General features: G+C 36.4%; 2 protein-coding genes and 1 long non-coding RNA gene across 3 annotated transcripts; 1 reads left to right on the plus strand and 2 right to left on the minus strand.

The window, feature by feature from the left end:
* Positions 1 to 1,590: 1,590 nt before the first annotated feature.
* Positions 1,591 to 2,207, minus strand: LOC122348240. Its single transcript, XR_006251285.1, has 3 exons — positions 2,069 to 2,207; positions 1,785 to 1,912; positions 1,591 to 1,691 (listed from the first exon to the last, which is right to left on the minus strand). It is a non-coding gene; the product is annotated as an uncharacterized LOC122348240 (long non-coding RNA).
* zgc:194252 (CLECT domain-containing protein) lies at positions 1,687 to 3,151 on the plus strand. The gene is made up of 2 exons (XM_043243531.1): positions 1,687 to 2,538; positions 3,020 to 3,151. The coding sequence occupies exon 1, from the start codon at positions 1,768 to 1,770 to the stop codon at positions 2,518 to 2,520; it is 753 nt and encodes a 250-aa protein (XP_043099466.1). The 5' UTR covers positions 1,687 to 1,767; the 3' UTR covers positions 2,521 to 2,538; positions 3,020 to 3,151.
* Positions 2,713 to 8,019, minus strand: hacd4 (3-hydroxyacyl-CoA dehydratase 4). The gene is made up of 7 exons (XM_043243532.1): positions 7,738 to 8,019; positions 5,946 to 6,052; positions 5,201 to 5,328; positions 4,922 to 5,031; positions 4,065 to 4,171; positions 3,034 to 3,168; positions 2,713 to 2,914 (listed from the first exon to the last, which is right to left on the minus strand). Exons 1-7 carry the CDS (start codon positions 7,740 to 7,742, stop codon positions 2,832 to 2,834), a joined length of 675 nt encoding a protein of 224 aa, XP_043099467.1. The 5' UTR covers positions 7,743 to 8,019; the 3' UTR covers positions 2,713 to 2,831.
* Positions 8,020 to 19,420: the final 11,401 nt, after the last annotated feature.

Raw genomic sequence — 19,420 nt, forward strand, 5'->3', positions numbered from 1 at the left:
TGTAAATGTTAATTCAAGGTGTGTCCACTAATTAGCATCACAGGTGTCTACAACCTTATAATCAGCCATTGGGCCTATATATATGGCTCCAGGTAATCACTGTGTTGTTTGGTGATATGGTGTGTTCCACACTCGACATGGACCAGAGGAAGCAAAGGAAAGAGTTGTCTCAAGAGATCAGAAAGAAAATTATAGACAAGCATGTTAAAGGTAAAGGCTATAAGACCATCTCCAAGCAACTAGATGTTCCTGTGACTACAGTTGCACATATTATTCAGAAGTTTAAGATCCATGGGACTGTAGCCAACCTCCTGGAACGTGGCCGCAGGAGGAAAATTGATGACAAATCTAAGAGACGGATAATCCGAATGGTAACAAAAGAGCCTAGAAAGACTTCTAAAGAGATTCAAGGTGAACTTCATGCTCAAGGAACATCAGTGTCAGATCGCACCATCCGTCGTTGTTTGAGCCAAAGTGGACTACATGGGAGACGACCAAGGAGGACACCATTGTTGAAAACGAATCATATAAAAAGCAAGACTGGAATATGCCAAACTACATGTTGACAAGCCACAAAGCTTCTGGGAGAATGTCCTGTGGACAGATGAGACAAAAATCGAAGTTTTTGCCAAGGCACATCAGCTGTATGTTCACAGACGAAAAAATGAAGCATATCAAGAAAAGAACACTGTCCCTACTGTGAAACATGGAGAGGCTCTGTTATGTTCTGGGGCTGCTTTGCTGCGTCTGGCACAGGGTGTCTTGAATCTGTGCAGGGTACAATGAAATCTCAAGACTATCAAGGAATTCTAGAGAGAAATGTACTAGCCAGTGTCAGAAAGCTTGGTCTCAGTCGCAGGTCATGGGTCTTGCAACAGGACAATGACCCAAAACACACCGCTAAAAACACCCAAGAATGGCTAAGAGGAAAAAATTGGACTATTGTAAAGTGGCCTTCTATGAGCCCTGACCTCAATCCTATTGAGCATCTTTGGAAGGAGCTGAAACATGCAGTCTGGAAAAGGCACCCTTCAAACCGGACACAACTGGAGCAGTTTGCTCATGAGGAGTGGGCCAAAATACCTGCTGAGAGGTGCAGAAGTCTCATTGACAGTTACAGGAAGCGTTTGATTGCAGTGATTGCCTCAAAAGGTTGCGCAACAAAATATTAAGTTAGGGGTACCATCATTTTTGTCCAGGTCTGTTTCATGAGTTTATTTTTTTTTAATAATTCTGTTAAAGCATGGTTGAAAAACAATGTCTGACTTTCATTGGTTAACATTTATAGAATTTTATTTATTACTTTTGTCAGATTAAAGTTATTTCTGTGACCATTGTGACTTTTTCTTTCATTGACCAAAGGGTACCAACAATTTTGTCCACGTCTGTATATATATATATAAATTTTTTTTTTTTTTTTTTTTTTTTTTTTTTTTGGTTTTGTATACCTTTGTTTTCTACACACATTTTCCATGTCATATGCCTTAACTGCTTTGAATGTGTTTGTAAATATGTCCTTTCCTTGAGCCATCCTATTTGCCTTAATCATTTTAGGAAAAGAAATTTGTTTGTGTAACTACCGAAGAGCCTACCATGTCAAGGTCGCTCTTAATGTCAGAGCGGCCCTGGTTTTCATTGGTCTGTTCATGCCAGAAATTTGTGAACAGGTGTGGTAACAAGTCATCAATATCCTGAAACAAATGGAGAATCCCACATTTATTCAGACATCCTCCAGATCAACTTATCCTGGACATCCTCTAGATCAACATGAAGGCTTCACTCACTGTGCTGCTTCTTTCAAGCCTCTGTAGTCTGAACGTCGGCGTCTACAGACTTCACTATTTCGTGAACGAGACATTGTCATTCCAAGAGGCAGAGCAGCGCTGCATGCAGGACTACGATTACCTGTCCACTGTCAGAAGTAAAGATTTAGAGGATTTATCCTCCAATTCTCTACTTAAAGAGAACTTTTTTTGGATTGGAGTCAAGAGAGACAGTGCAGACAAAAAAAAATGGATATGGTCAGAAGGTGGAGAAGCGACGATAACATTTTGGGCAAAGAACGAACCTGATGGTGATCAATGTGGTGCTGTCCAGAAATCCGCGCATACTCTGTACGCCAGACCCTGCGGTGTCCGTTTGAGATTTTATTGCATGAAGGTCTATGAGCTGATCGTGGTGCATCAGAAAAGCACGTGGGAAGAGGCCTTGGAATACTGCAGACAAAACTACCTTGACCTGGCCATAATAAACTTAGAAGACATCGTGGAAGAAGCAAACATTAGTAGCACAGTAGCTGATATGGATGAAATGTGGACCGGTCTGCGCTTTATCGCTGGTCACTGGTTTTGGGTGAACGGAAAAAGATGTGATTATGACGTCTGGTCTTCAGATGGAGAGATCCAGTGCCCTGACATGAACCAGCGCTGTGGGGTTTTTGATAGAACGCAGGGGGTTTGTAAATCGGCAGACTGTGAACGGAAACTCAACTTTCTCTGCGTCAAGGAGAAATACGATTGACTCGATTAACCTCAAAAGGTCAGCAGATGTGACATTATAGGATTAGTATGCTTTTAATGGCTGAACACCACGCTGAAATTTAACACTGTTTTCCTAAAACTAGCAAACCTATCAATAGCAGCCTATCAATAAGGTATCCGATGTCTTTAGTTCACCAAACCTTTTCTGCGTACGATCAATTATGCAAATGCATACCAATAACACGTTTTAATAGTACCATTAAACGAGCAAACATAATTGTGTTTTACTACGTGCGTTTCCTAACGTTTAACATAATACTAAAGGTTAAAATGTACTAACAATTTGTCTGATTAGTCGTTCTTCAGTTTTTTGTTCCAGCTCTCCAGGTTCTCGTTCCTTTCCTTCAGCAAAAGCAGTACTGTTATACCGGATCCTTTAAAACGGAGATGAAGACAGTCAGCTGAAACACTCATGCTTCAGAAAAAATCTGAATGAATTTGATATTTTGCTCTAAATACACTGAAATGTTTTTTTATAGGAAAACCACGTTACCTAACACAAGAAGCAGCAACCAACCCATAACGATGTAGGAGGAATACGGGTACATTGATGCAGGGACTTCAAGCCGTACTGAATCCATTCCTTCAGACTCAGACAAGTACTGCAACATATGCAAAATGTTTATTCCTGATAAATAAAAAAAAAAAGACGGAAAAGTGAATGCGGTTAGCGACTAAAAGTTAACCAAAATAATGTTGAATTTTGTGTAATGTTCTGTAACGAGCTGTGACTCTTTATCACGGCTGGGCATGCTGCGGCAAGATGACTAACCACTAAATACATTCAACATCAATAAACTCTCCTCGAGATATGTGCGCTAAATCATTTCCGGCTGGCTCAGATTCGATTTTAAATGACGTTGAGACAATGTTTGCAGGCCCAGACAAGACTGTGGTAACGTTTTGGGCGGCAATTTTAGATTTACCACATGAGATTGGTAAGAGCAATGTAAAAGTCAGCGAACTGTGTCGTGCCTAGCAAAAATATCAAAAAGTAATTATGTTATAAATGGTGACAATTATTGCAAATGTTAATTATTTTATTATTTCTAGATGACACCAGGCCTCAATGTAGACATAAAAAATTAAACATAGTATACAGTAGATAGAAAAAAATGTTAGAAATATTTTATATGTCTGTATGCATACTACTGTTCATATGAATTAGCATGAACCCTCATAAATGTCAAGAAATATACAATATTTTTGATACAAGATGGGCAAAAGGGATATTAAATCTTCCAGTTTCAAGAAAGTTAAGGAAGGTCTCATTTGTATGACTGTAAAAGCAACATCATTAATTTTTTCGTGTTAATATCTTATTTATAGTGGTATTGTTATTTTTATCCTTTTTATTTATAGCGTCTACCAAACAGGTATAAACTCATGCCGTCCTAATGACTTTTGGAAAAAGTAATTAAACAATCTTTAATTAATTGTATTCTGCTTTGACCACTTCATTTATATTTTCAAAGCTAGCCGATTATGTGACGGTCAATAAAATTTTTGTCACAATCGAGTTACCTTCTGTGACAGCAGACAGCAAGTAGACTGGGATTGAGAGCGTTTGATGCACCCACAGGATTTTAAAATACGGTGTGCCTATAAGGCAAAATAACTCGTGTGGATACCTGTAGAAGAAAAAAAAACATTATTTCAGACAGACCAGGGGCCTCATTTATAAAGGGTGCATACGCAAAGATTTGATCCTAGAGTGTGCGTACATTTAAATCCACGCCAAAGCATGCCAAAATTATAAAATAATTATATGCAAACTTGCTCATAATGCTAAATCAGAAAAAAGTATGAATTTGTACGGACGACCTACCCATCACTGGGGTTTTAGACTAATCGTACGAGAGAGGTCGTATACATTTGTATGAATTAGCACGAATTAGCCATCTCGTAATATACGTATGAATTGGTTGTAAGGCTGCGTTGGACGTAATCACTTTTTATCGTCTGAATATTGCAGGTTTTTAAAAATGTTCTCGCTGCTCTAAATTATGACGATTGGTGAGATTGTATATGTTAATGGCATTAGTAATCCTTTACAAGGCAGAGGGCTGAAACCGTTTATTTGCATACAAGATCAAGTTCAAGATCATTTATGATTCATAGGTTTTACATCTGATTTGTTTGTACGTTCGTTCTATGAATTGCACATAACCGAGAAATGATCGAGCGATTTAGAAATGATCAATGAATTTAGGATTGTTTCTATGCAACATTTTAGAAATGGGGCCCTGGATCTTCAAGAAACTCTTGAAAGCTCTATATTGATGCCACAGAGAATTTAAAGTGAAATACAAAGTGCTATGATAAAGACAACCTTTAAAAATACTAACAGAAGCCCGAATGCAAACATAAAAGACTCAAACCTTAGAAGGCCCAGTATATTCCACAGATAAAACTGCACGCACACTATCCGTTTACTCTGAAACTCCTCCAGACTAATGAGGAGAAACAGAAGGACGTTTCTCTCCATTACCTGTTAATGAGCAACAAATGTTAATACACGTCAGGTAGCTTAAAAGATCTTAACAGCTCTAAAATAAACACTTTTTATGTATTTGCTTATGCACTAAATCATTTGCTTAAAACTAAGCAAAGCAAATGAATTTTCCACATTAGCGCAGTAAATATGGAATTTGTTTTACCTGCATAAAGCGAGGGAAAAGTCTGCACTCCTCAAAACCATCTGCGATGTGAAACAGTTCTAACAGAGACAAAAGCTGACAAGCACCCATCATAACACCCACGAAATAGAAGGTGCCAGCCTGGGCATCTAAAAAACAAAACACAAGTTCCTTATCAGATTAATACGATGAAAACGGCTTTAAGAACAGCCCAAATACAAGTAGACATATTTTAAGCATAACTGCACTTCATTATATCCATTCAAAATAAATGCAGCGTGCATATGTTTGACTCTGATATTTGTGGAAATCGATTTAAATAAAAGTAGAACTGAACTAAATGTGTTTCTCATACTTTTAGAAGCACAGAGTAATGTGATTCAGCAAATGAGCGCGGGACATACTTAGGTATACTTTGGTTATTAATAATTTATTATGGCTACCATGCCAAATCATGCATGTGAATGTATACATGCTATAATGACAAATATTAGTTCATCAGTTTTAAAGCGTTAGCTAATTATTCATTAAAATGTTACCAAAATAATGTATTTTGAGCGTTTACGGGCTGGGCCTGAGTCAATGGCTCTTTCGTAAGAGTGCTCTGCTTTGGTTGTTGCAAAACTCTTAACAGCCACTTGAATGGTCCTCTAGCAACATCCTGAGTAAACTAATGATAGAGACGTAAATATAAACTGCGTGTTTGTTTAACATCCCAGGGTTCTTTACACGAGCGCTTTAAAACGAGCCCATGACCGTCGCTCACCTTCGCCAAAAGAGAGAAATCTGGCTGTCATGTTCGCAAAAACCCATGTGTGTCCGCAGAACTGGAGCAAGTTGTACGAAAAGAGATACGTGAGACTGAGGCTGAACCTGAAAAAGATTACATTTTTAATAAATAGACCAAATTTCTTCAAAGCCCTCTTGCAAATTATTCATCAACGTGACGATTTTTAGTGCGCGATTGGTTGAGGTGCTTTTTAGTTAAGTTAGTTAACCGCCAACCGCCTTAAAGGAAAAACGGGGCCTACATTTTCTTTGGTTGTTTATTCGTTGGTTTAAAATAATGTCTGTATGACTCGATCAAGCGAAGCACTGTTTCCTCAGTCGATGACAACTTTTGTTTGCGACAGACGAAAGCGACATTGAAATATGAAATATAAAGTTTGCACTAGCGCGTTTTCGCTTTAAAATGCATTTTGAAAATGCACTTTTGAAAACGATGGCGGTGGCTGCCCCCAGTTTCTCGGCGACCGTGTAAACGGTAACATCGTGCTCGTTGTTGTACCCATAGATATGTGTTGGTAGATTGCCCATTCGGCCGCTCCGAGCACACAGGCGCACCAGCCTTTAAATAATAGGCAATTTACTTATACATAACTATGGTTCTGCCCGCATGAATGGTCACGTGACGCTTTAGGTTGTGTAGAGTAAAGGGAGATCATTTCTCAAACACAGCAAACACGCCATTGTGATTAGTCCGATTTTATTTTCATTTTATCACGCCTGTTGCCTGATTGTAAGAGCAGTGCTCTTACTTTATATATTTTAAATATTTAAATATTTTTTATTGTCCTCAAAATTAATAGCTAAAGTTAAGGCGCTCGTTACTTTCTCTCAATTTAATTACAACAACAACAACAACAACAACAAAAATCCTGGAGCCGCCACTGGCCGTGGATGTGAGCCGCTACCGGGGAAGCAGATATGTGTGTGTGCCGCTCCAAAAGCGGCACCTGATGGCAGAGAGTGAGCTTGCATTTTAAAATCAGAGGGTAAAGGCGGGTTTAGCCTCATAACGCAGAGTGCACGACACGATGCTGTTCATAGGAATCCGCTACTATGGGGTTAAACTTTCCCTGGGTCTGCGCGCTCAACAAGTGCACCATGCTTAGGATTCCTTTTAAAAACGACTCTTTTTTTTGAGAGAGAACGTCTGCTTTCCAAAGTGCATACTGTCCATCCTAAACCGTATGTGATATTAATCATTTTTCAGTACTATTTAGGGCAGACAGGGTGGGTAACACGCACGCACTTTCAGATTTAAAACTTCGCAGGATGTTTCCATTCACTTAGAGCTGTGTTACACACTGCATGAAAAGCATTTTTTAGATTCCGTAACAGATGGTCTCCTCCCGAGAGTGTAACAGAACATACATCTAACGTTTCTAATCTCCACCTTTTCAGCAGGACACGCGTTTTCGTTCCACCTGCTCAGTTTTTAACCGTTTTTCGGCGTTCGATTCTAGAACGGACCTTTCAGAACGCGCCCCGCGCGTGAGGTTCCGCTCCATTAACATTTCAGAACGCGTTGTTTTGTTTCATTTTATTTATATATTCGTTTTGTTACAAAACTACGCTTCCTCTGTGGTAACGGTGCATTTGGGAACCCGGCAGCGTCCGCCTGAAGCGCAGCTGAAAAGTCTCACGTGCCTTTTACGTGTAACACGCGCCGACGGGACGGAATGTTTTGGGTGAGGCAGCGCGCTCGAGAACGACGCGAATGACTGCGGAAGGATGTCGACAATATACGCCGATTGAACTGTAATGATATTTACCTCATTCCTCCCAAGCTTCCGAAGTGATGAGACAAAATAAGACATTAAGGGTAAAATCAAGTGTGTGAGGAAGTTCTGGTCGCAGAACTCCCCCTCTGACGTCAAGAGGGCAGATCTACAGTTGGTTTTCCCAACACACACTGTTTCTATGTTTGACTCATACATACTCATACAGTCCTCAGTGGAGTTTTTTTCTCTCCATAGTTTAAGCTTACTTGCAATATGACACGCCTAATATTTTGTATTTATTATTTATTGTTAAAATAGCTGGTTTATTTACAAGCGCGTGAATAAAAGTTGGGAATTCATAATTTGTCATTAGAATTTAATAGTAAATTATACAAAAGCAAATAAATAGGCAGTGTTAACTGATGAATGGTAATCTGTCACTGTATTTATAGGGATTTTTATTTGAAGGGATTTGTTTCTCAGATGCGACCTTCGGTCCGATCTGGATTTGTATGATTTGAATGTTAAATTTTAAGGTTGTAGGATACTTTCTCTGAAAAGCTTGGGCCTCGGGCAATTTTTTGTAAACAAAGAAATTCTACATAAAAACAAATAAGTACCAATGTTGGCCGTTTTAACCTAACATATGCTGAGAGAAAGACAACCACAGTTTAATAGATATTAGGAGTAGAGACTAGTCACTTTTTTAAAAAACCGTTTATATATATATATATATATATATATATATATATATATATATATATATATATATATATATATATATACAGTATATATATATACGTGAAGATGTATAATTGTTTACTCTCTCATATCGATCCAAACTCTTTGAGCCTTGGAAAAACTTCATAAAAACTTTAATGAAAAAAAACTTTACGATTAACAGATCATTACATAATGTAAATGCATCCGCAATCTTGATTATTTACAAATTTGATACATGGTTTATAATAATAATTAAATCCAATTCAATCCAAATCCAACTAGGTGATAGTATGAAAATAATTAAGTTATATTTGATCGCTATAAAGAACAGAGAGTAATAAATAGAAGAGCGAAGCCTCAAACACACACACCTCTCAGCAGACAGGATCGATCAAATACATTCATTTTAATTATCCATAAGTGACGTGAATGTTTTTATGGGCATTGGACTGTTAGCTGCTGTAGTGATTAGTTAAGTTGGTAAATGCTCACTAAAGACATTGTAATGTCTTTGCATTGCACCATATCACATATAGATTTTTTAGAAGCGTGTGATTTTTAACCGCATGATTAATGTCATGTATAAACATTTAAATTCATATTAAAATAATGATCTGTTAATCATTATATAATATTTAAGCTTATTTGTAAACATTAACAAGTACATTATCATATTATATTATATAATAAAAGTGATTAAGCATGACCTACTTTAGTCTGTTAAATCTATAAGAATGTTCACTCAGCTGTTAAACTTGAAAAAATAATACATAATAATAATTTTTGATTCACTTCAATTGTAAAGACATTTTGGAAACAAGGCAATCATAAGACCTGGGATTCAAAAGAGATGAAAGTAAAGTAAATGACAGAGTTTTTTTTTTTTTATCTGACAGAAATTCTGAACACTAAAAAAATATCAAGTCTTGTCTAAGAAATATTTGTTTATGAAATGTTCTTCCTTCTAGTTTATTGCAGCCTCACTGGGGTCTTGTCTAAGAAATATTTGTTTATGAAATGCTTCAGTCAGTTTATAGGTCAGTTTTTACGCATAAATCATCTGAGAGGTGTGGTGAAAAGACAGTGCTCTCCTCAAATAAATGTGGAGCACCATTCACATCTAAGCTTATGCTTTGCCTGTATTTAAACGACGCTTACAGACATATTTATCTTTAAATCTTGTCACTTCATAAGCATTTTGACTGCTTTTGTGACATTTCGGTTTTTTAGGACTGGTCCGCACTTTACAGTGAGACATAAGGCCTGGTCTGAGGAACAGCTGCTGTGACCTGCCATGAACCAACATCACGGACTCCTGGATCAAACCAGAGAAGGTTTGGAAATCAATACATACAGTAATTAGGATTCATCTTCAATATATAAAGATAATAGTCCTTCAACAGACTGAATACTACTTTTTTATAACTAGGAGAGAAAGAATAAAATACTCGTGAATGTGAATGCTTAGTAAGATGTTTGCAATTTTAAAATAAATTCAACCAGATGGTGCGGATAAATGGAGAACAAGAAAGCTGAAGATACTTTATACAATTTGTGAGTCCCAGGAAATTGTTTTGTTCCTCAAGGACAGGTTTAGAACACATTTGCACATCTGATTTGCTTCTCAAATTTATATTTCTCCCAACACCTCAATGTAGACAACTTTAAAGGGGTGTTTTGGCCATACATACAATACACTCTGCATAATAAAGGTACAAAAGCTGTCAATTTAAAAAAGGTTCAAATATGTCCACTTTAAGTACTAATATGTACCTTTAAGGTACCAATATGGACCTTTTACAAACATGCACCTGTTGGAAAGGTACCGCCCAGGTGACGGTTTTTGTGCCTTTTTTTCTGAGAGCAATTTGACCTAATGCTTTTCAAACATATTCCACAGAAGCAAGAGTAATGCAGTTTTGTAAATAACAAGAGGGTTTCATTTTGGGGTGTAATCTATCATGCCCTAATCTATGCTGATGAAAATGAGACAAAATGGCAATGGCTTTATTTTTCATTACTTTTCACACATATAATGTTGATACTTTACTACATTCAAAAATGAAAGCTCAGTGTACATTCTTTATTTATTCAGGTACGCACGCGCTATGTAATTTAATTTTGTGTAATTTTAGTTCTTTGTAGCTCTGTGTCTTTCTTGAAGCACCATGATCTTGAAGTAATGCTGTATAAAGCTGATAATGAAGTCGTTTGACTAACAGTCAAATCTTTCTGCTAATTTGAACTTTGCATGATTCCTAAATATATGCAAACATATGATATGTTAATGTTTTAGTACTGTCAAAACAATAACAAACAAATAAAGGTAAACTAGATAAATTCTCTAACAAAAATTGGCCTGCACAGAGCTAGGTCAAATATGTGCATGCATACTATTTTCGTTCTAACCATATTTATAATGTAAATATACATAAATACATTAGACCACCTCTTTAGATTAACTCTTTATTTTTCACTTTATTATTTATCCTGCTGGTTCTGTGCATAATACCCATACACAAAATAAAGTTATTCTCTACAAGATTTTGGTATAATGCATTACTAAGTAATTACTCACTGTGATTTAATTACTTTTCCCTTTAAAATCTAAACAATATATGTTTTTAATACAACCTTCTCCCTCAATGCTCATATCGGTTCTATAATAATAATAAGTTAGAATAGACTTTCTATTTGTTGACATGGCATGGCAATTTAGATGGTAAATATCATATATGTTGGGTGTTCATAGCAGAGATAATCACCATCATATTTAAAAAAATTATGATATTAATTATATCATAATCATAATGATATTAATCAATTATTATATTATAATTATATATATAATAAAATGTCATTTGTTGTTACTAATATTAAAAAAATATATATATAATTATTATTAGATTTCTTTCAAAATGTTCAGAATCGTATTACAATTATTTTGTTTTTGTTAATTTTGTTATTTTAAAATATATATTTTTATATTAACATATTTTAAATGACAGTATATATAACTTTAGTGCATTGTTTGAACAAGTATTAACTTAGAAATACTATATATAAGAAAATATATATATATATATATATATATATATATATATATATATATATATATATATATATATATATATATATAATTAACAATTAATTATTTTCACACAAAAACTGTATTCATTTATACATTAGCATATTTTTTAAGGTGGGTCTTTAGCCCTGTTGTACCCTATGTATATATTTCTTTCTTTCTTTCTTTCTTTCTTTCTTTCTTTCTTTCTTTCTTTCTTTTACTTTCTTTTACTTTCTTTCCAATCCTGTCCTGTTCTGCCCTGTCTTTGTTCTGTCCTGTCCTGTCCTATTCTATAACATATAAAGGTAGTTTGCTTTTGTTTCTTTTCTAAATTTGCTTGAAGGTATGGCATTTTGATTTGTGTGAGATTTGTTTAATATTTGCAATTAATTGAGTTGAATACTTCCATTGGTCTGAGGCCTCCTGTAGTGTGTGGAGAGGTGTGGTAACACTTCAGCAGTGTGGAGTGTGGAGGGAGGCTGCACTGCCAGATCAGCTATGGTTGTGGAGACTATGATCGCAACGTTCCTTTTTTTGAGTCTCTTTGGATTGAACTCCAGTTATAGAACACACATTTTTGTCGATCAGAAAAAGAACTGGAAAGATGCACAGGAGTACTGCAGAAAATACTACGATGATCTGTCCGCTGCCACCAGTCAAGACATACAAATCTTCTGTCAGAACTCGAAAATCACTGAAGATTTTTTCTATTTCGGTCTTCAGAGAGATATTAGGAACTCGGGGTGGATGTGGTCGGATGGCACACCTGCAACAGTTAATAATTGGGATAATGCTCAAGGATTTCAGGTCGGCGAAAACTGCGGTGCAATCAGAAGAATAACTCAAAAACTGCACGATATTGACTGCAATGAACAGTTAACGTTTTATTGTATGACGGACTTAGACCTGATCCAGGAGAACAAGACCTGGGATGAAGCGCTGGACTACTGCATAGGACGCAACACTAGCCTGGCTAGTATGAACTCCAGCACGATTATGGATCTCGCAGTGAAAATGGCTAACACGGCCAAGACGGTCAACATCTGGACTGGCCTGCGCTTTCTGATGGCCCAGTGGTTCTGGGTGAATGGAGGTGATCTTCAATACAAGGCCTGGTCTAGTGAGGGAGAGGTGCTGTGTCCTGCCATGAATCAGCGCTGCGGAGCTCTGGATAGAGACAGGAAGGTTTGGACCCCCAAAAGCTGTCAAGAGAGATTCAATTTTTTCTGTTCCATAAAACGCACATAAATATGTGAACATCAGATATTAACCGCATGAATAAGCAACTGGCACATATCACAAGTTTACTTCATAAACATATATAAGTTATAAGATTGCTTTTGTGCTTTTTGTGCTGTTGTGTTCCAACATTCAATTCATTTTAATTACATTTATTGCTCTTATATGCAAACACACTACATATACACATATAGACAAACATAAATAATCATATACATCACAAGTGTGTAATTATATTACAGCAGATGTTTACTTAAGGCATGATTGATTATTTTATTACTGATTGAGGCACGTAAAAGCATGATGTGAGCTTGTATTGTATGCCCTCTAATGCCAATTAGGAGAATGCAGCTTTTGTTTCGTCCTGTGGTTGCACTACGAAAAGTGCATACATTTGTATGAATGTATCCTTGCTATGTAATGTTAGATATAATTAACTATATATAAGATGTCATTATTTATATAAGATTGTATTGTTAATCATACATCTGCAATAATAAGACATAATAATAACAATATAATAACATGGTTGTTTGGCTGGCATTACCTACACATTATTACATGCATCACTATGTAAATAATCCTGATAATAATCCAACATGCTATTGTTGCTTTGTGCCTCATCGATATGTAAAAAATAAGTCTTTATTTACGTACGTAAATATGCATATGAGTGAATTATTAAAATAATATTATGAAAATATGTCATTTTTATGGTTATAAAAGAAATGTGTATATCAGTAGCTTTCCACTTACTGTAGGTTAATGATATTTCGTGTTCTCATTTTAAATAGATTCTTTTTCATTCAATGGAAAAGCAAAATTGTTTCTGCATTTATTTTTTTTAACTCTGTAAGCAGTCAGTAGGCCTATTCAAGAATGTATCATATATTCAGTCAATAGAGAAATGTTCATATTTTAATTCTACAGAGTTCTGTTACCTACTTATATAGGGTAAACTGATCCTGTTTCTGTTAATAAACCATCATGCTGTTTTGCTAGCATTAACTGTGTCTAATGTGTGATAAAGGAGGAACTAAAACATGACATCAGTCCACCTTTCCCCAAAAGGCTAAACGAGAAATACTTGGAATGACATGTTGTTTCTACTTTATAAAGGTAAAGATGAGACAAGACACATTTATTGGCTACAAAATACATACAAATAAGTAGATTGGTACAGTTTCCAAATGAACACTAGAGGCAGTAAAACTCCATCACCTTTTTAAACACCAATTTAAACCCTGCCTCTGTCCAGGACAAACACTACAGAAAAAAACACCAGCCACCTGATACCACTAAGAAGCACTATTCACCAATCTGCAGGATAAAAATCCAACTTCGAGAAAAAGCTTTTCTTTTTTTTCTTTCTTTTCTGTGGTAGTTGTAAAGAGTGCACCAACCTTCTGAATTTAAGAGCTTTTATCCGGGTAATTTTAGTATTGACAGGCCTACCCCCATTTGGCACCCAAAAACTTTTAATGATTTAAGTTGTTTTTCTGGGCCCACCCACAGCATTTCTTCCAACCAAGCAGAGATGATGCGTTTAACCCAATCAAAAAGTATGAATATTTTAATCTGATCAGATATCGCTGATGTACAAGTTATGAGGTACTTTATGGGAATGCTTAGCTAAAAAGATTTGTCTTTAATCTAGATTTAAGCAAAGAGAGTGTGTCTGAACCAGCCCAGTCTCAAAAAATACAAAAACTTGTGGTATTGATACACAAAAACTGGCATTGGCTTATATGTATCATGCACTGTGTTCGGTGTGCACCTAGAAAATGATTACTTTTTTTATAAACTATAATTGTACACCCACAATATCTTTTGTATTTGGCACAATTGGAGAGCATTGGCAGGCTGTGTAGAAGCCTTAATGCATTTAATGTAAGTTCATTTTTGTAAGATGGCCAGACAAATCTGTACTTATTTCAGAAATTATTGATGATAGTGATATGAGTTCATCAGAATGTTGTACTAATAAAACAAAACCCAGGAGGATAGAAGCATTAATTGTGAGGGCAGTAATAAAGAATAGGCTGTTGTGGAAGTCAGGTGTTTGGGTACATTATTGTATGAAAGTATAAAAGATGTGATCCATACAACAACCAGAGGTCAGGAAAGAAGCCATTGTCTATTTTCATTACTGCACCAAAAGGCAGCAACGCTCCAATCACGACTGTCCACATCTATTTATGTGTGGGATATGTGGGGTACACTGAAAAAGAGTCTTGTTAACTTTCACTTGTGCTAAGATTTGAAATGCCAAGATGAAACACAATGTTGTTTTAAAGCTTTCTTAGGAAATAGTTTATAGGCAGTTAAATTGCATCTGAATTTGTGTCAGATTTTAAACGGTTTCTCACTCGAGTTACAAAATATAGCATAACATGAAAAAAAGAATGTTCATAAAGATTTTTATTGTTTTTTGAAACAGTAGTACTTCTTTTCAGGAAGTGAAAAAACATTAGATTGAGTGTGAAGTTTCAGAAAATTTACCAAAAATAATTTACCCTAATGGAACAATGTACTAAATGTACTAAAAATACTACTGATCGAAAGTAACTGATATGTAATATCTATAAAATGTTACTTTAAAAACTAAATGTCTTTATTTTGTAATTTTACAAGGTCACATTTGGGATGGACATTTCACATCGCGTGGAGGCTGGGGTCAGTATCTCTGGCAGATCAGGGTGGTGAAAGGGGACCAGAGGGTGTGTTCCAACTCCAGGGGGATTACACTCCTTTCCCTGGGAAAGTCTATGCAAGGGTACTAGAGCAGAGAATTAATCTAACAGTCGAACCTCAGATCCAGGAGGAACAATGCCTTTTTCGTCCTGGTCATGGAACACTGGACCAGCTCTATACCCTCTTCAGGGTCCTGGGGTTTGCTCAACCAGTCCACATGTGCTTTGTGGATCTGGAGAAGGTATTTAACTGTGTCCCTCACGGTTGTTAAGGGCTGTCCGGTCCCTGTATGGCTGGAGCAGGAGCTTGGTTCGCATTATTGGCTGTAAGGTAGTAAGACTTGTTCCCAGTGCGTGCTGAACTCTGTCAGGGCTGCCCTTTGTCACCGATTTCTAGGCACAGCCAGACCCAGAGGGGGTCCAGTTTGGGGCTACGGGATCTCGTCTCAGCTTTTTGCGGATAATGTTGTCCTGTTGGCTCCATCAAGGCATGACCTTCAGCGGGCTGTGGAGCAGTTTGCAGCCAAGTGTGAAGAATTGATTTACCAGTTTATCTATGTTCCTACTCTCACCTATGGTCATGAGCTTTGGGTCATGATCGAAAGGCTGAGATCCTGAATACAGGCAGGCAATATGAGTTTCCTCTGCAGTGTGGCTGGGTGCTTCCTTAGAGATAGTGTAAGGAGCTCGGTCACTCAAGAGGAGCTCGGAATAGACCCGTTGCTCCTCCACATCGAGAGGAGCCAGTTAAGGTGGTTTGGGCATCTCTTCACAGAGGCCTCCTGGACACATCCCTGCAAAGGTGTTCTGTGCATTTCTGGGTAGGTGGCCCTGGAGAAGATATAGGACATGCTGAAAAGACTATGTCTCTCAGCTGGCCTGGAAACACCTTGTATTCCCCTGGAAGAGCTGGAGGAAGTGTTTGGGGGGAGGAAAGTCTGGGCATCCCTGCTTAGACTGCTGCCCCCGCAACCTGAACCCGGGTGTGTTTTGAAATGTACAGGATGCTTTTAGCATGAAACTGATTCTTATAATGTCAAAAGTTTTTTGTTTCACAGTGAAAGACCCCTTTATTTTAAATATGAAGTGTTGAAGGTGTATAATGTGCCATTTGACATTTTCTTCAAAAAATTTTCTCAGGCTCCTATGTTTATGTTCACTTTAATAACAATGAAAATAACCTATTTATTGACATTAATGTGAAATTACTGAACCTTCACATAGGAGCCTGATGAAACTGCTCATTTTAGAAGAAAAATTCAGTCGGCACTTAGAGGCTTTTGCATTTGAACTCTTCATATGCAGAAGTAGTTTAACCTTTTCTGAGGTCTATTTGAATGTATTTTGGTATTTGAAAGTTAAACAATATTTGCATCCTCTGATTTGCATCACAGGTCATTTTTTAAAAAGGACATTTCAGTTTCAGTAACACGCTATAATAAAGTATCTTTAATATAACACACAAAGGTGAAGAAGTCTGCATCTGATCATGATGTATGTAGTTAAGATCTACAGTGGATCAGAACAGATAAACAGTTGATCAGTTAGCTATAATAATATTAATTGTGATTGATTGCATTTGGGATTTTTTTTAAGCATACAAAAACATATGGTTTGCCTTGTACTGTAAATGGGCATATCGTTCATAAAGGAATTTGTGCTTGAAAAAAAGAAATACACTCTCCTGGATTGAGGATTCTAATAAAAAGCGTCACAAAGGGATCAGTCAAGAGGAGAAGTCTTACAAGTTAAATTAATGTTTGATCTGTCAAGGCTGTCTTACTGGTCTAGAAGTTAGAAATCTGGATTTTATTCCTGCTGATGTTAAAACACTGTATACTCTGGAAATATGGCAACTACGGCTATGTTCACAGTTTTTCTTATTTCGATTCTCTTCGGACTGAACACCAGCATCTACAGAAAACACTATTTTGTGAATCAAAGGATGAGATGGTCCAAGGCACAGAAGTACTGCAAGGATAACTACATTCTGATAATCCGCTGATAACTGAGAATTTTATTGGATTGGACTCAAGAGATGAGGTGAGGATGCAACTGGTGTCAACCGATACACCACGTTTCTGAAGGAAAGATGCGGTGCTGTCAAAGTAACATCTGATCTATTTGATGACAACAAGCCTAAACTAGACTAAAGAGACGAATGTTAAAATCACTTTAAATAGAGAGGTTTCTGAATATAGGTGTACTATAGGTTAATTTCAGTGCATTAAGATAATAGAGGTAGTTAGTGTAGTGAAATAGTAAAAACAATGAAATGCTGTATTTTTTTGCACTATTATTACAAATGTAAAGTTTAAAATAGCAAAAAGCATTCACTATGTAACATGTTGTTAATATGTAGTTAATATTAGCTATTTGGTTTCTTTGACCAATTAACTGTGGTGGTAAAATTACTAATTAACAGTGGTAAAATTACTAATTAAAGAAAATGTAACCTACATTAGTTAACATGAACTAAGAATGAACAATATTCTACAGCATTTATTAATCTTAGTCAATGTTAATTGCAGCTTTTACTAATACATTATTAAAGTTGTGTTTGATAATATTAGTTAAAGCACCATGAACTAACATGAACCGATAATGAATGGCTGTATTTTTATTAACTAAATTTAACAATGCTCAAATACATTTGAAGTTGTATATGATAATGTAATCAGCCTATAATTTTCTATACTGGATATTTTTGTCTTTAATTGACCTTTTGTAAAAACTCTTAGATATTGTTTCTATGTCAAGCTATGACAAGCCATGCCTCTCTCAATACACATGTCATATTCTCACACACACCAGAAACTACTGCTAACCCCACACCCCTGTTTATGCTGCATTCTTATTCATGCAGTTATAACTGCTGCAAAATTATTTAAAATATATTTGTAAATGTCTTATTAGTCTTTAAATAAATAACTTATTCAACTCTATTCAAATGCTTTGTTAATTTCATGTCACCCTTATTTTTAAAGCACTTTTAACTGTTCAATAGGAAAATAATCTGTATGTTGTATGTTGTGGATACATCAAAAGTCTACTAATACTTTAACAACTGCTAATTGACATGTAGTTGCAAAGTTACTTACTGATAAAAATAATGTCTAAAGTGGACTATTAAAATAAAATGTTACCTTGTACATAAAGTCATTATCACTATGCTGTTAACACCTGCTGATGCCTTAATTTAATGACTTTATTGAATAAATACATGGATTGTGTTTGTTTTCATCTAAAACAGGTCAAATGTAATCAGATCTAGCAGTATTTAATGCTTACAAGTCACTTTCCCCCCTATATATATACCTCTAGTTTTGTTTTCTTTCAGCTGTTCTCCAATTCCTGAGATGCTCTCTTTACCATACTTATGCCGATGTGTTCAGCAAGAGCACCTACAGTCCTTGGGATTGTGCCATTGACCTACTACCTGGGGCCAAACTGCCCAAGGGTCAAGTATATACGGTACCGGAAAGAGAGGTCATGTAGGCCCTTTGTCAAGAATTTATTCGTCCATCCACCTCACCTCAGACTGTCAAATTTGCCTACTCATTACCCCTAGTTCCAGCCACATTGGAAGAGCTGCGTGAGGCCCGAATCTTCAGCAAAGTAGACATAAGAAGAACATATAATCTTATTCATATTCGAAGAGGAGACGAATGGAAAACAGCCTTTATCACCCCTGCCGGACACTATGAATACCAGGTTATGCTATATGGGCACTCACACTCTCCCTCAGTCTTCCAAAACGTCATGAACATCATGTCATTGTTTACATCGATGACATCCTCATTTACTCACCCAATCTGGTGAGTAAATAACCCACCAAAAGTCCTCCAACGTCTTTGCCATCACCACTTGTTCCTAGGGTACATAATCACTCCCACTGGTGTTCTCATGGATCCCAAAAAGGTAGATTTGGTACTGGCCCACTCCAACCTCCATAAAGAAACTGCAAAAATTCCTAGGATTCGCTAACTTTTATCGTCACTTCAGCGCC

This window comes from Puntigrus tetrazona, chromosome 7 (genome assembly GCF_018831695.1).
Source record: "Puntigrus tetrazona isolate hp1 chromosome 7, ASM1883169v1, whole genome shotgun sequence".
Taxonomy (NCBI): domain Eukaryota; kingdom Metazoa; phylum Chordata; class Actinopteri; order Cypriniformes; family Cyprinidae; genus Puntigrus; species Puntigrus tetrazona.

Excerpts from the sequence above, each read along its gene's own strand:
- zgc:194252 (XM_043243531.1), top strand. The coding sequence starts at position 1,768 with ATGAAGGCTTCACTCACTGTGCTGCTTCTTTCAAGCCTCTGTAGTCTG.
- hacd4 (XM_043243532.1), bottom strand. Across the intron at positions 3,169-4,064 it reads GCTGTCTGCTGTCACAGAAG|GAATAAACATTTTGCATATG; the intron begins GTAACTCGATTG and ends TTTATTTATCAG. Across the intron at positions 2,915-3,033 it reads GTTGCTGCTTCTTGTGTTAG|GATCCGGTATAACAGTACTG; the intron begins GTAACGTGGTTT and ends TCCGTTTTAAAG.